Source organism: Denticeps clupeoides, unplaced genomic scaffold (assembly GCF_900700375.1).
Source record: "Denticeps clupeoides unplaced genomic scaffold, fDenClu1.1, whole genome shotgun sequence".
Classification (NCBI taxonomy): domain Eukaryota; kingdom Metazoa; phylum Chordata; class Actinopteri; order Clupeiformes; family Denticipitidae; genus Denticeps; species Denticeps clupeoides.
The window spans coordinates 2,993-16,327 of record NW_021629712.1 but is presented as its reverse complement, the minus strand read 5'-3'; the positions used below and the strand labels follow the sequence as shown (position 1 = coordinate 16,327).

Sequence of the window (13,335 nt, the reverse complement as noted above, 5' to 3'; positions counted from 1 at the left end):
ACTGAGCTGTTCTGACCTCGAGGGGAAGTTCATGTTTGGCTTTGTAGGCCAGCATCAGTATTTTGAACCTGATGTGTGCAGCTACTGGGAGCCGGTGGAGGGAACGTACCTACTTTCCCCCCCACACACACACACACACACACACACACACGCACGCTCTCATTATTCATGTCCATTTTATTTCATGTTTGAGAAATCACACGTCACAATAAAAAATGCACAGTGTCATTGTCTGGTGTCACATTCCTTCTATTAACCCTTAATTAATCGACTAGAGGATCATTCCGTCTGAGGTTCGAGAGGTCTCTATCTCATACACACACACACACACACACACACACACACTACAGCAAAATCAACGTTTGTGGAAAGAAATTGAAATGTGCTGATATAAATAAGTTAGAAAATGGCCACCGCGACCGCCCTCCGTCTCGTCCGCCGCTGTGGGCGGAGTCAGTCCCGGGCCAGCGCCGCCTGTTTCTCAGCCTCCTCCTCCGGCTCGTTCTCCTCCTTGTAGGCGGCCATCTCGTCGTCGAGGTCCAGCACGCCGTCTTCATCATGGAACAGAGAAGACAGCAGGTGGAGATAAGCAGGGCGACCAGGAGCATCCTGCACCGAGACTCACGCCTTCCTCACACTCAGTGTGTGTGTGTGTGTGTGTGTGTGTGTGTACCCGTGTTCTCTGTATCTTGTTGCTCCTCATTGTATTCCACATCTCCATCAGCAATCAAAGCCTCTTCTGCAGGTAAACAGAGATCGATTACACCAATCCTCTGTGTGTGTGTGTGTGTGTGTGTGTGTGTGTAACGTGTTTAAAATGCTCCTTTCTCCCTCTGTTACATCCTGCAGGTCATGTGATGTCACCTGATTTCTCTTGCAAATGAAGGAACAAAAGCCCCGCCCACATGAATACCAGTCTCACACAGATAGAACTTAAAGTTACAAAGTTATTAAGCAATCAACTGTTCGGAATGTATTTTATTTGTATTTTATATACTGCGTGTGTGTGCGTGTGTGTGTGTGTGTGTGTGTGTTTCTCCAACCTTCAGTCAGCGGAATCTTTACTTTCACCATCTCGTTCCCTGTTGCTTTATCCTGATTGGCTACAGGCTTCGTTGCTTTGTCCTGCTTCTGACCAATGATGCTCAAGACTCCACCCACTTCCTCCTCCTTCACATCAATCACGTTTTTCTGATTGGTCTCTGGGATCTTGCTGGTTGCTGGAGGATCTTCAGCAGCAGAACAAGGAAGAGAAATAAGATCGTCTGGTGTGTGTGTGTGTGTATGTTTGTGAGAGTGTGTTTGTGTGTGTGTTTGTGAGAGTGTGTGTTTGTGTGTGTGTGTTTGTGAGCATGTGAGTGTGTGTGTGTGTTTGTGAGCATGTGAGTGTGTGTGTGTGTTTGTGAGCATATGAGTGTGTGTGTGTTTGTGAGCATGTTTGTGAGAGTGTGTGTGTGTGTGTGTGAGAGTGTGTGTGTGTTTGTGTGTGTGAGAGTGTTTGTGTGTGTGAGAGTGTTTGTGTGTGTGAGAGTGTGTGTGTGTGAGAGTGTGTGTGTGTGAGAGTGTGTGTGTGTGAGAGTGTGTGTGTGTGTGTTTGTGAGAGTGTGTGTGTGTGTGTTTGTGAGAGTGTGTGTGGTGTGTGTGTTTGTGAGAGTGTGTGTGTGTGTGTGTTTTGTGAGAGTGTGTGTGTGTGTTTGTGAGAGTGTGTTTGTGTGTGTGTTTGTGAGAGTGTGTGTTTGTGTGTGTGTGTTTGTGAGCATGTGAGTGTGTGTGTTTGTGAGCATGTGAGTGTGAGTGTGTGTTTGTGAGCATATGAGTGTGTGTGTGTTTGTGAGCATGTTTGTGAGAGTGTGTGTGTGTGTGTGTTTGTGAGAGTGTGTGTGTGTGTTTGTGTGTGTGTGAGAGTGTGTGTGTGTTTGTGTGTGTGTGTGTGTGTGTGTGTGTGTGTGTGTGAGAGTGTGTGTGTGTGTGTGTGTGTGAGAGTGTGTGTGTGTTTGTGAGAGTGTGTGTGTGTGTGTGTGTGTCTGTGTGTGTGTGTACCTTGGTCTACAAAGATGTGGTTGGTCTGCAGCTCTGCAGATTGAGGGCTTTGTTTGCTGGGTTCCCCACCAGTGGATCTGGTTGGCTGCTCTGGTTTTGAGTGGGTGGGGCTCCCATGGTCACTGCTGTTTTTCTGTCCAATCACCTGCCAGGAAACAGAAAGTCATTTTAGCCGCTGGACCCAGGTGGAGGTGTGACGTCCTCAGAGCTTCCACCTGAAGCACGGTTCTACATCTACACACTAGTTCCTCCCAGCATGCAGCTCTTCCTCTACCGTCATGGCATTACAGACGAGAGCAGTGAACACACAGCGGTGTGTGTGTGTGTGTGTGTGTGTGTGTGTGTGTGTATCACCTCAGCGCTGCTGATCTTCCTCTTCTGTGTTTCCTTACGAGCTGCAGCCAGTTTCTCATCACACTCGTCCTTCTGGGCCAGAAGCTGGGTGTTGCACTGTGTCCTACACACACACACACACACACACACACAGCCCACCTTGTTAATACAGACGTTCCTTTGTTGGTGTGCGTGTGTGTGTGAGTCTTACATGTCGTAGGTGAGTTTCTGGTTCAGGGTGTTGACGCTGCTCTGACAGGAGTCCAGTTCCTTCTGAACTTTCCCAACATCCTCCATCAGCCGTCTCAGCTCGTCTACCGGGGAAAACACGCAGCTGGCCAATCACAGACGAGGGGCGGGGCGTGTGTGTGTGTGTGTGTGTGTGTGTGTGTGTGTGATGCTTCTTACTCTTCATGTCCAGTACTGTTTTGGCGCAGGATGACACATTGAGCTGGAGAACAGCCTGAAACAGACACACACACACACGCGCTTCTCCATTATACATACAGCGCACAACCCCAAATCTGCAGCTCCTCCCACCACCTATCTGTGTGTGTGTGTGTGTGTGTGTGTGTGTACCTCTCGCCTCCTCTGCTGCTCCTCCAGTTCTCTGATTTGGTGGTTCTGTCGCTTCACCTCCTCCTCCACCTCCCCCTTCTTCTGCTCCACCTCCTCTCTCTCCGCCCCCACCCTGCGTACGCGCACCTCCATCTCGTACAGCTGCGCCTACCGGGAAAGTAGAGAGGACGAAGATTTCTTTTATTTCCAGGACTGTGTACAGTGACACGCGCGTGAGAAATATGAACATTTCATGATGGAAATATTTACAGTACCGGCCTGGGGTTTGGAGACACCTTCTCATTCAACGTGTGTTCTTTATCTTCATATTTTCTCACTGAAGGCATCAAAACTATGAATGAACACATGTGGAGTTCTGTACTTAACAAAAAGTGGAGACCTGACCTCCACAGTCACCGGACCTGAACCCAGTCCAGATGGTTTGGGGTGAGCTGGACCAACAAGTGCTAAACACCTCTGGTGTTGAACTCCTTCAAGACTGTTGGAGAAGCATTTCAGGTGACGACCTCTTGAAGCTCATCGAGAGAATGCCAAGAGTGTGCAAAGCAGTAACCAGAGCAAAGAAACTAGAATATAAAACATGTTTTAACTTATTTCACCTTTTTTTGTTAAGTACAGAACTCCACATGTGTTCATTCATAGTTTTGATGCCTTCAGTGAGAATCTACCAACGTAAATGGTCATGAAGATAAAGAAAACACGTTGAATGAGAAGGTGTCCAGACGTTTGGTCTGTACTGTATGCAAAACCTTCTAATAACAACAAAGCGTGTCGTTTTCTTACTGAGATTCTCTGGGGAGGAGATATCTGTTGTCAGGGCGGAGGCCGCCTTAACTATACAGCGCTCTGTGTGTGTGTGTGTGTGTGTGTGTCTGTCTGAGGTGGAAAAAGTCCAAAGTCGACACACCACCAGGTGGTTAAACATTTAAAACATCAGTTTTCTGGAATTTCCATTCCACATTTTCATAAAATTATACATTTGTTAAGTTCAGCTTATGATCTATGTGATTTTACACCTAAAAGAGGATTACTAACATAATTATGAATGCTTCAATCATGGATTAATATTAGGGGTGTAATGATACCCAAAACTCATGAGACGAGATACGTTATTGTGTCCACAAGACGAGTCTTTAATAATAGTTTCAAGAAAGCTTCAAAGATTAAATGTATGCAACAAAAAGGGCTTTTATTTCACACTTTTTCTTTTTCTGATTTCTTTCATTCTTTAGACTTTAGAACAGGGCTGCAACTATGTATTTTTCATAAAGATACAAGACATTCAAACTGAACTTCCCCAAAATTGAACATAAATAAAAATGGATTTACAGCTACATTATCAGCTCCCAGTCTGCAGTTCAACATTTACCATGTACCGCTGTGATCGTGAGGCGAAGCCATGCCCACCACAACAGGCTAGTAACCGCAACAATAAATACTGTGAAGTTTTAATATCGCAAGATCTTGTCGTACGAGTTGCACCCCTAATTCATATAAATTATCGAATTTTTATTATGATTGCCTCCTGAGAGCCTAATGTAAAAACCCTCACGTTTTGATGAATTCTAGGATACGACCTTGTCACCATGAGAGCAGTGATTCTCACCTGCAGCTCTGCAATGCGCGAGTTGGACACCCAGTAGTTGAACCCCAAAACCAGGATGAAGGAGGTCAACGCGGCGATGAGCAGCGTGGGGACCCGCCCCCCTCGTCGCCCGTTTCCCATCACTGCCATGGAAGTGGAAAAAAAGCATCAGAACAAGTAAAAAAAAAAAAGAAATAAAAATAAAACTCACCATCCATCCATTAACTTGACTAACCAACCAACAGCAGCAACCATACAGCAGCCAGCAAACCAACCACACCGGCATAAACATAACTAAATAACCAACCACACCAGCATAAACTCAACCAACTAACCAACCAACATACAGCAGCCAACAAACCAAGCACAACCAGCATAAACTCAACCAACTAACCAACCAACCAACCAACATACAGCAGCCAACAAACCAAGCACAACCAGCATAAACTCAACCAACCAACCACACCGGCATAAACATAACTAAATAACCAACCACACCAGCATAAACTCAACCAACTAACCAACCAACCAACATACAGCAGCCAACAAACCAACCACACCAGCATAAACTCAACTAACCAACCAACATACAGCAGCCAGCAAACCAACCACACCAGCATAAACTCAACCAACTAACTAACCAACCAACCAACCAACATACAGCAGCCAGCAAATCAAGCACACCAGCATAAACTCAACCAACCAACCAACCACACCAGCATAAACATAACTAAATAACCAACCACACCAGCATAAACTCAACCAACTAACCAACCAACCAACCAACCAACATACAGCAGCCAACAAACCAAGCACAACCAGCATAAACTCAACCAACCAACCACACCAACATAAACATAACTAAATAACCAACCACACCAGCATAAACTCAACCAACTAACCAACCAACCAACATACAGCAGCCAACAAACCAACCACACCAGCATAAACTCAACTAACCAACCAACATACAGCAGCCAGCAAACCAACCACACCAGCATAAACTCAACCAACTAACTAACCAACCAACCAACCAACCAACATACAGCAGCCAGCAAATCAAGCACACCAGCATAAACTCAACCAACCAACCAACCACACCAGCATAAACATAACTAAATAACCAACCACACCAGCATAAACTCAACCAACTAACCAACCAACCAACCAACATACAGCAGCCAGCAAACCAACCACACCAGCATAAACTCAACCAACCAACCACACCGGCATAAACATAACTAAATAACCAACCACACCAGCATAAACTCAACCAACTAACCAACCAACCAACATACAGCAGCCAACAAACCAAGCACAACCAGCATAAACTCAACCAACCAACCACACGGCATAAACATAACTAAATAACCAACCACACCAGCATAAACTCAACCAACTAACCAACCAACCAACCAACATACAGCAGCCAGCAAATCAAGCACACCAGCATAAACTCAACCAACCAACCAACCAACCAACCACACCAGCATAAACATAACTAAATAACCAACCACACCAGCATAAACTCAACCAACTAACCAACCAACCAACATACAGCAGCCAGCAAACCAACCACACCAGCATAAACTCAACCAACCAACCACACCGGCATAAACATAACTAAATAACCAACCACACCAGCATAAACTCAACCAACTAACCAACCAACCAACATACAGCAGCCAACAAACCAAGCACAACCAGCATAAACTCAACCAACCAACCACACGGCATAAACATAACTAAATAACCAACCACACCAGCATAAACTCAACCAACTAACCAACCAACCAACCAACCAACCAACATACAACAGCCAGCAAACCAAGCACACCAGCATAAACTCAACCAACCAACCACACCGGCATAAACATAACTAAATAACCAACCACACCAGCGTAAACTCAACCAACTAACCAACCAACCAACCAACCAACCAACATACAGCAGCCAGCAAACCAACCACACCAGTAATCTGTATTTTCTGTTTATAATATTTAGATTGTACATATATGTGTGTATAAATGAACATTCATACAATATTTATATTTTATATATTATAAATAGTATAAACATATTATACAATATTTACAAATAACACTTATATACACCTGTTAAAATGTATCTTATATTTATAGATATAAATCCATATTACGTATTCATATTGTAGATTGTATATTATATTTGCTCTGAATATTGTATCCTTACACGTTTTTGGTGTTTTTTTACACGGTACTTGAGAGACACCTTCTACCGGAGTCAAATTCCTTGTATGTGCTGCACATACTTGGCCAATAAACACTATTCTGACAAACTCAACTAACCAACCACACCAGCGTAAACTCAACCAACTAACTAACCAGCCAACATACAGTAGCATAACCAAAAACTACCCAGAGATGCTGAATGAAACCCAAACCCGCATCAGAAAGACCACAATGAACCCAGATAAAGCAGGTAGACCGTAACACAACCATTCATCACCAACCCAACAACAGAACACACAAGTTCGGTAAAGACCCGCAGTGACGATTAATGACAGGAACACCACAGACCAACAAAGATCCAACACACACACGCGGTATAAAAACGGCGCCAGTAAAACAGCATGAACCGAACCGAACCGCGTCTCCGGCTGGGTCCTGATGCAGGGTCCTGCTCCGCTGTCAGGCGATGAAGACTCCGGAGTCCTCCTCACTTCCCCATCACTTCCGGCGCCCGCCGGATGGGGGCGTTACGGGCGGGTTGCCAGGTCCGCTTATTCTCAGCAGCTTCAGTTTTTCAGTTTCAGACACGATAAGATGATCCTTCATTATTCCCAAAAGTAGCCAATTGACATTTTTTTAAAAGATAAATTTACAAATATTCAAAGTTCACGCTGGACAGAGTGTACATAGTATACACATTGTGGACAAAGCAGACAGACAGTAGTGTGAAGATGTGTAATGAAGGAGTTGTGCGTAGTGCAGAGCTGCATGTGGATGGTAACGTCGTCGTTTCCATCCACATGCATTAAAAGCGAATTAAAAGCGTCTCATGGCGCCTTCTTAGTCTGTCACTCTGTCTGCAGATGGGTTGTGTTCGACTGCTCCGGTCTCCCAGGACACCTTCTTCCATGGTACAGTTCAGATGATCACCACCTTTCTATTGTGACCAAGGTCTCCAGCAGTTTGTGCTGTAGGACCTGGCCAGAGGTTCTCGTGGACGCCCATGACCCTGTCCCCTGACCCTCCTGTGTCCACAAACACAGGTGACCCGGTGAAGATGCCAGGGCCCCCTCACCTACTGAAGAATACGCTCTTCAACAGACAACGTTAATCAACTTTCCCACTTTTATTCTTCAGCAAAACTGCAAATTCCACCATGGAAGACTTCCAACAAATATAATAACAATATAAAAGCAACAATGGAATGGACCAGAGCCTAAACCCCCACTACAGCTGCAAATGTCCTAAACCATCTTCTGTTTTACGTATTTAGAACGATGTGATGTGGAGAGCTTCCACGTAACCCCTGGAGGACGCGCTACTCCTGGAGCTGCTGCCGTGGGAACCGCTGCCATGGGAACCAGCGTGTCTGCGGCTCTTCAGGGACGACGGGGAGGAGGGTTCCTCCTCCGGAGCAGCAGGAGAGGAGGTGGGCCCGGGCTGGGCCTCTGTGTGTGGTGACCCCACGCCCGGAGATGCGGAACCGGCGGCTTCCTGCAGAGACTCGGACCGGAGGTCCAGGGAAATTTCCTCCCGGGCGGCCTGCGGCGACGAGGGGCGCGGCCGCCCCAAAACAGCCAGGTCCGCCTGCTGGATGCCGGCCATGGACGCCAGCTGGCCCAGTCTGGAAAACGACAGGAGAAGCGGAATCTGCTTTACTGCGTCTCCACGGACACACACGGGGGCATGAAGACACGAGTCATCCTCATCACGACGAAGACGTACCCGGCCTCACACAGCAGGTTCAGGAAGGAGTGGAACTTGGAGAAGGAACCTTCTACACTGTCCAGAAGCGCATCGTCCAGGAGGACAGACGCGCCTGGAGAACGCGCAGCCTCTGATAGAGAAGCATTCTGGCTTCTCAGACGGGCATTCTCCAACTCCAGCTGAGCACGCACACACACACACAGACACACACACACAGACACGCGCACACACAGACACACGCACACACACACACACACACACACACAGACACGCGCACACAGACACGCGCACACACAGACACGCGCACACACAGACACACGCACACACACCCACGCACACACACCCACGCACACCTCACTAAAATGATCGTACAAAGATGTGAAGTGTTTATTGAAATGCAGGAGTGCCCATTGTATGTGTGTGTGTGTGTGTGTGTGCGCACCTCCACCAGTCGAGAGTTGGCTTGCATCCGGGCGTTCCTCTCCTCCGTCAGCCTGAGTTGACACTCCTCCAGCGCCACCTGCAGGCAGAGACAGGACCTGCATGATCTCAGCTCCGTGTGCGGCCGGCGGCCGAGCCCGCGCTTCTCGGTACCTTTAGGCGGCCGTACCGACCGCTGCTGATCTTCTCCTCGCCCCTCTGGTCCACCTCCTCCAACTCCTCCTCCTCCTCAGATTCTAGGGCGACTTTGACTGAGGCCGCACCCTGTAAACAGACCACCAGCCCACACCTGAACGGAACCGCATCCAGAACGTTCAAGACCGAGACCAAAACCAGACTAGGGCTGTAAAGTGTCATTACTCATCAATGGTAATTAATGTTATCATATTATCATATTGTCCATATGTCTCGTTTAAAACCTCACACATCTGTCATAGCTGCAAGGCCTGATGGGAAATAATATTCTCACCAGGTCCTGTCCTACAGCTAACATTACGTCTCTTCCCAGAGGCCTCGGGGAAGCTATAAATGTGGCGATGTCCAAGACTGTGGTTTCTAATGAATGTAAAATACCTTATTACATGTATTACTATTCTATAGACTTTGACTTACCGTATAGCACCGAACACAATGTCCATAGACAGATGCGATATAAACTGTAATAAACGACTGTAATAAACAAACACCAGATAGGTCCACAAATACACAATTTAACCATTTATATTCTTAACCGCATATTTATCATCCATGTATTGTATTGTGGCGAGCACGACAGAGAGAGAGAATGATCTGGTCTTTTCTTTCTTCACCTTTCGGCCATTGAGAACAGTGTACTGGTGAGCGAATCGTCTACAACCTCCCCAAAATAAGTGAAATGTGTAACGTGTACGTTTGGATGTTACTGAGTTACCTGGAGGTCGTGGCGAGTGCGTGCAGAGGTCGCCGCGCTGGGGAAACAGAGCAGGTTTCATCAGTAAACAATGCGGCCTGTAACCATCTCTCTCTGTGTGTGTGTGTGTGTGTGTGTGTGTGTGTTACTTCTGTAGTCCTGCTCGTGCTGCAGTGCGCCATGGGACAGATCCAGAGGCCTTTTTGCTCATTAATGATGTTCGGTGTGATGCTGAAACAAATTACAATATTACTGTATGTACCGCACACACACACACACACACACAAGTAGGACTGTTCGCTACCTCGTCTGGTGTTTCTCACTGGGTTTCCAGAAGTTGGAGGTTTAATCCAGAGATACTGAATGAAACGCACATTTTTATAAGGAGTAATAAATAGCAAATGTAGTTAAATAATAATTTGACAAACAAATTAAATACACATGTGACGTCCTTATTGGAGTAAAGGAGCTTCCACTGAGTTATAAAATACAACCCCACCACATACTCACACACACACACACACACACACAGCAGCCAGTCATATTTACCTGTGTGTCACTGCTGTTAACTGTGTTCATGAGAACGCGAGTGATGATGTCCTTCACTAAGCTGTTATCTGTGAGTACACACACACACACACACACACACACTTCACTTATTATCACCATCATGAGCCTGTCATCACTATAACAGAAGTTAGGGCCAGACAGACAGACAGACAGACACACACACACACACACACACACACACACACACACACTCACTCACCTACTAGTGGGTTGTTTCTGACGTCCAGGACACACAGGCAGCGGTTCGACTGGACGGCCTGTAGCAGTGCTGTCCCCCCAACATTGGACAGACCACACCGCTGCAGGTCCACAGCTGTAACACACACACACACACACACACACACGGGCCAACAGCGTGACACTAGTTTCTGTGTTCAGCATGTTTCGTGCTCACGTCCTCGTGCTGACCTTTGACCCACAGATCCTCGGCAAGTTCTCTTGCGATGGCAGCAGCCCCCTCGTCCCCGATCAAGATATTGCCATTGAGTGTGAGGCGCCTGAGCCCCGCCATCACTTCAAACTCCGCCTTCCTGTAGCGCAGAGACTCCGCCCATGCCGCACTGTGTCGACACACGGCCTGATGCTGCAGAGGAAGATCTCACAAATCTCATGTACAAATACAAGTATAAAAAGTGTGTGTGTGTGTGAGTAAATGAGTGAGTGTGTGTGTGTGTAGTGTGTGTGTATGAACCTTGATGATGTTGGCCAGGTGTTCTGCTCCCTGCCAGGTGATGTTGCAGTAGCTGAAGTCCAGAGTTTTAATGGAGGACGAAAACTTCACACCCTGACAAATAACTGCACACATGCACACACACACACACACACACACACACACATTTCTAAATATTACAGCAAACAGGCTGATTCAATAATCCATAATAATTCATTCATCTTCTACATGAATATCCCTCTACAACAAAGGTTCCAGTGAATTAAAAAGACTGAAAACACTGAAGATCAGACTGCATACACTGAATATGACGTGAACTTCCACCCATTTATTAATAATAACTAAGGTATACGTTATCTTGATCAGCATAATCGACATTTGTGTTTTATGTGACGATTTATGAATCGATTTATGTGGCTGCACTCACCCTCCAGACCGCGGTCAGCGATGGGGCAGCGGGCCAGGGAGAGATGTTCCAGAGCAGCGCTCTTCATCAGACCCTACGGTCAAATACAAAGTGCACGGGTTGGGGGGGGGGCTACACGATCCTCCAAATGAAAGTAACATTAATACGAGTTCCCCGAGCCCGTCTACGGTCCTGTAGTAGAAATGGCAGTCGGTGTAAAGGGTGTTTCGGCAGCTCAGAAGGTCGGATCTGGAATTTGATCCCCTTATGACGTCATAAGGGGAAAAGTTACCTCCTGTTTCCCATGCTTTTTCTGCCCGTCCCCTAAAACCGACCGTCATGGCCTCCAAACGTGTGCAGCGTTGCAGTCGCTCAGTGTTTGGATGTAAAAATGAGGACAAATCTATTTTTTAGTTCCGTCACGCGAGACTCTGGAGAGCCGGCGGGTTCATTTTATTCTTTCTGGAAAAAACGTCGACACGACTTCCTGTCTGCGCCAAACATTGTGGTTGGTGGACGGTGTGGATGACGACATTTACGTGAATGTCCCCTCGACTTCTACAGACCGCTCTCCTCCTGGCCCCGCCCTCTCTCCTCCTCATTAGCATGTAAAGCTACAGACGGTAAAATAGTGCATCCTGGGAAGTCTCACTGTGGGACTGGATCACAGTGGCTGGAATTCTGCACCGGGAGGCTTCAGATACAGAATTAGGGGACCAACAAGACTTCAAAATCTGATCCTATAATCAACGAGATTATGAAATAAACGAGAGTATTAAAATACCGACCTTGGTGAGCGCCGTGAGGTCGGCCTCTCGGAGGGACAGTCCACTCAGCTCCAGCGTCCTCAGGCTGCCAGACACGGCGAGACACCGGCGTACAGCCCGGCACAGCGCCAGCGCCACGCCCCTGGTGTGCAGAGCCGGAGTCTTCCTCCTCACCGACCACCTGCCCACAACTCACACACCACGACGCGCCACGGTCACATGACCCCCACATGGCCGCCACCCTGAATTCTGTGTGTGAAGAACTCACCTGGCCCCGCCGCGGCCGACAGGTGGGCGCTCCTGATGGCCACACCCTGCAGCTGGGTGTTGATGGACAGCGCGTCCAGGATGGCCGGCCAGTCGGACTGCTGCACGCGGTCCGCGTTCAGGTCCAGCTCGCCCCGGCCCACGCGCACCTGGACCGCCGGCACGGGGGTGGAGCCCTGCGCGGCGCACACGTAGTCATAGTAACCCTGGAAGTCCCACGCCCCCCTCCGCCGAACCTGGCCTGGCTGCTGCATCCTGCGCCTGGAACACAGGGTCAAAGGTCAAGGGTCAAACTGGTCCTAATCGGGCAAATCCTCTTCTGCTTTTCATTTGGATCGAACCACCCAACTCCATCCACAGTGTGGGTTCACTTTAGAACAATAATAATGCAGAATATTCAACATTTTACCTGTCGGCCGCTATTACTGCTTTATTCGCTCGGTGAAGACGTGCTAACGCGCTAACGTGCTAACGCGCCGACTCCTCGTCCATTTTATCCCCCCGGCGCCGCCTCCGTGTCCCGCTGTCCCCGTGTTGTCAGCCCGCGGCCGCCGTTCGAACCGCGGTCTGTTTCCCGCACGGTGATTGGGTAGAAAGCTGAACAACGTGCGCTCTGATTGGCTGAGGTACGCAGCTACGCGCGCTCTCATTGGCTATCGGCTGGATGGACTATTTATCATCATCAAAAACAGAAATAGCGTTCACAATGAGAACAAATAAGTAACATTAATAACGAAATGTGTAAATAGTTGTAATAACCAGCCAGCCACGACATTATGACTGGGACGTTCCTGGAACCCAGGCTCATTAATGGCCATCCTGTACATTTACATTTACAGTATTTACCAGACGCCCTTATCCAGAGCGACTT

General features: G+C 47.7%; 2 protein-coding genes across 4 annotated transcripts; both read right to left on the bottom strand.

Annotated features, from left to right (window-relative positions):
- Window positions 1-159: 159 nt before the first annotated feature.
- Window positions 160-7,266, bottom strand: LOC114772459 (Golgi membrane protein 1). Of its 3 annotated transcripts, none has more exons than XM_028965351.1 (10): window positions 7,160-7,266; window positions 4,559-4,680; window positions 2,953-3,099; window positions 2,782-2,836; window positions 2,585-2,687; window positions 2,395-2,497; window positions 2,041-2,185; window positions 1,044-1,229; window positions 674-739; window positions 160-551 (listed from the first exon to the last, which is right to left on the bottom strand). In XM_028965351.1, exons 2-10 carry the CDS (start codon window positions 4,676-4,678, stop codon window positions 454-456), a joined length of 1,023 nt encoding a protein of 340 aa, XP_028821184.1. In that variant the 5' UTR covers window positions 4,679-4,680; window positions 7,160-7,266; the 3' UTR covers window positions 160-453. The 3 variants fall into 3 exon arrangements, with proteins under 3 accessions (XP_028821184.1, XP_028821185.1, XP_028821182.1); XM_028965352.1 differs by having other exon boundaries at window positions 7,165-7,263; XM_028965349.1 differs by lacking the exon at window positions 7,160-7,266 and adding an exon at window positions 4,749-4,924.
- A 200-nt stretch (window positions 7,267-7,466) lies between these two features.
- cep78 (centrosomal protein 78) lies at window positions 7,467-13,034 on the bottom strand. The gene is made up of 15 exons (XM_028965348.1): window positions 12,874-13,034; window positions 12,466-12,725; window positions 12,219-12,388; window positions 11,452-11,524; window positions 11,046-11,149; window positions 10,763-10,937; window positions 10,554-10,667; window positions 10,334-10,401; window positions 10,089-10,143; window positions 9,934-10,015; window positions 9,806-9,842; window positions 9,049-9,159; window positions 8,897-8,974; window positions 8,473-8,633; window positions 7,467-8,371 (listed from the first exon to the last, which is right to left on the bottom strand). Exons 2-15 carry the CDS (start codon window positions 12,716-12,718, stop codon window positions 8,017-8,019), a joined length of 1,836 nt encoding a protein of 611 aa, XP_028821181.1. The 5' UTR covers window positions 12,719-12,725; window positions 12,874-13,034; the 3' UTR covers window positions 7,467-8,016.
- Window positions 13,035-13,335: the final 301 nt, after the last annotated feature.

Bases quoted from the DNA above. Each gene is read 5' to 3' on its own strand.
- LOC114772459 (XM_028965349.1), bottom strand. The intron at 2,837-2,952 runs GTACACACACAC...TGTCTGTTTCAG, and splicing joins AGCAGCAGAGGAGGCGAGAG to GCTGTTCTCCAGCTCAATGT. The intron at 2,688-2,781 runs GTAAGAAGCATC...TTTCCCCGGTAG, and splicing joins AACAGTACTGGACATGAAGA to ACGAGCTGAGACGGCTGATG.
- cep78 (XM_028965348.1), bottom strand. From the start codon at position 12,718: ATGCAGCAGCCAGGCCAGGTTCGGCGGAGGGGGGCGTGGGACTTCCAG. The intron at 10,402-10,553 runs GTGAGTGAGTGT...GTGTACTCACAG, and splicing joins CAGAAACAACCCACTAGTAG to ATAACAGCTTAGTGAAGGAC. The intron at 10,016-10,088 runs GTAGCGAACAGT...AATTTGTTTCAG, and splicing joins AGTGAGAAACACCAGACGAG to CATCACACCGAACATCATTA.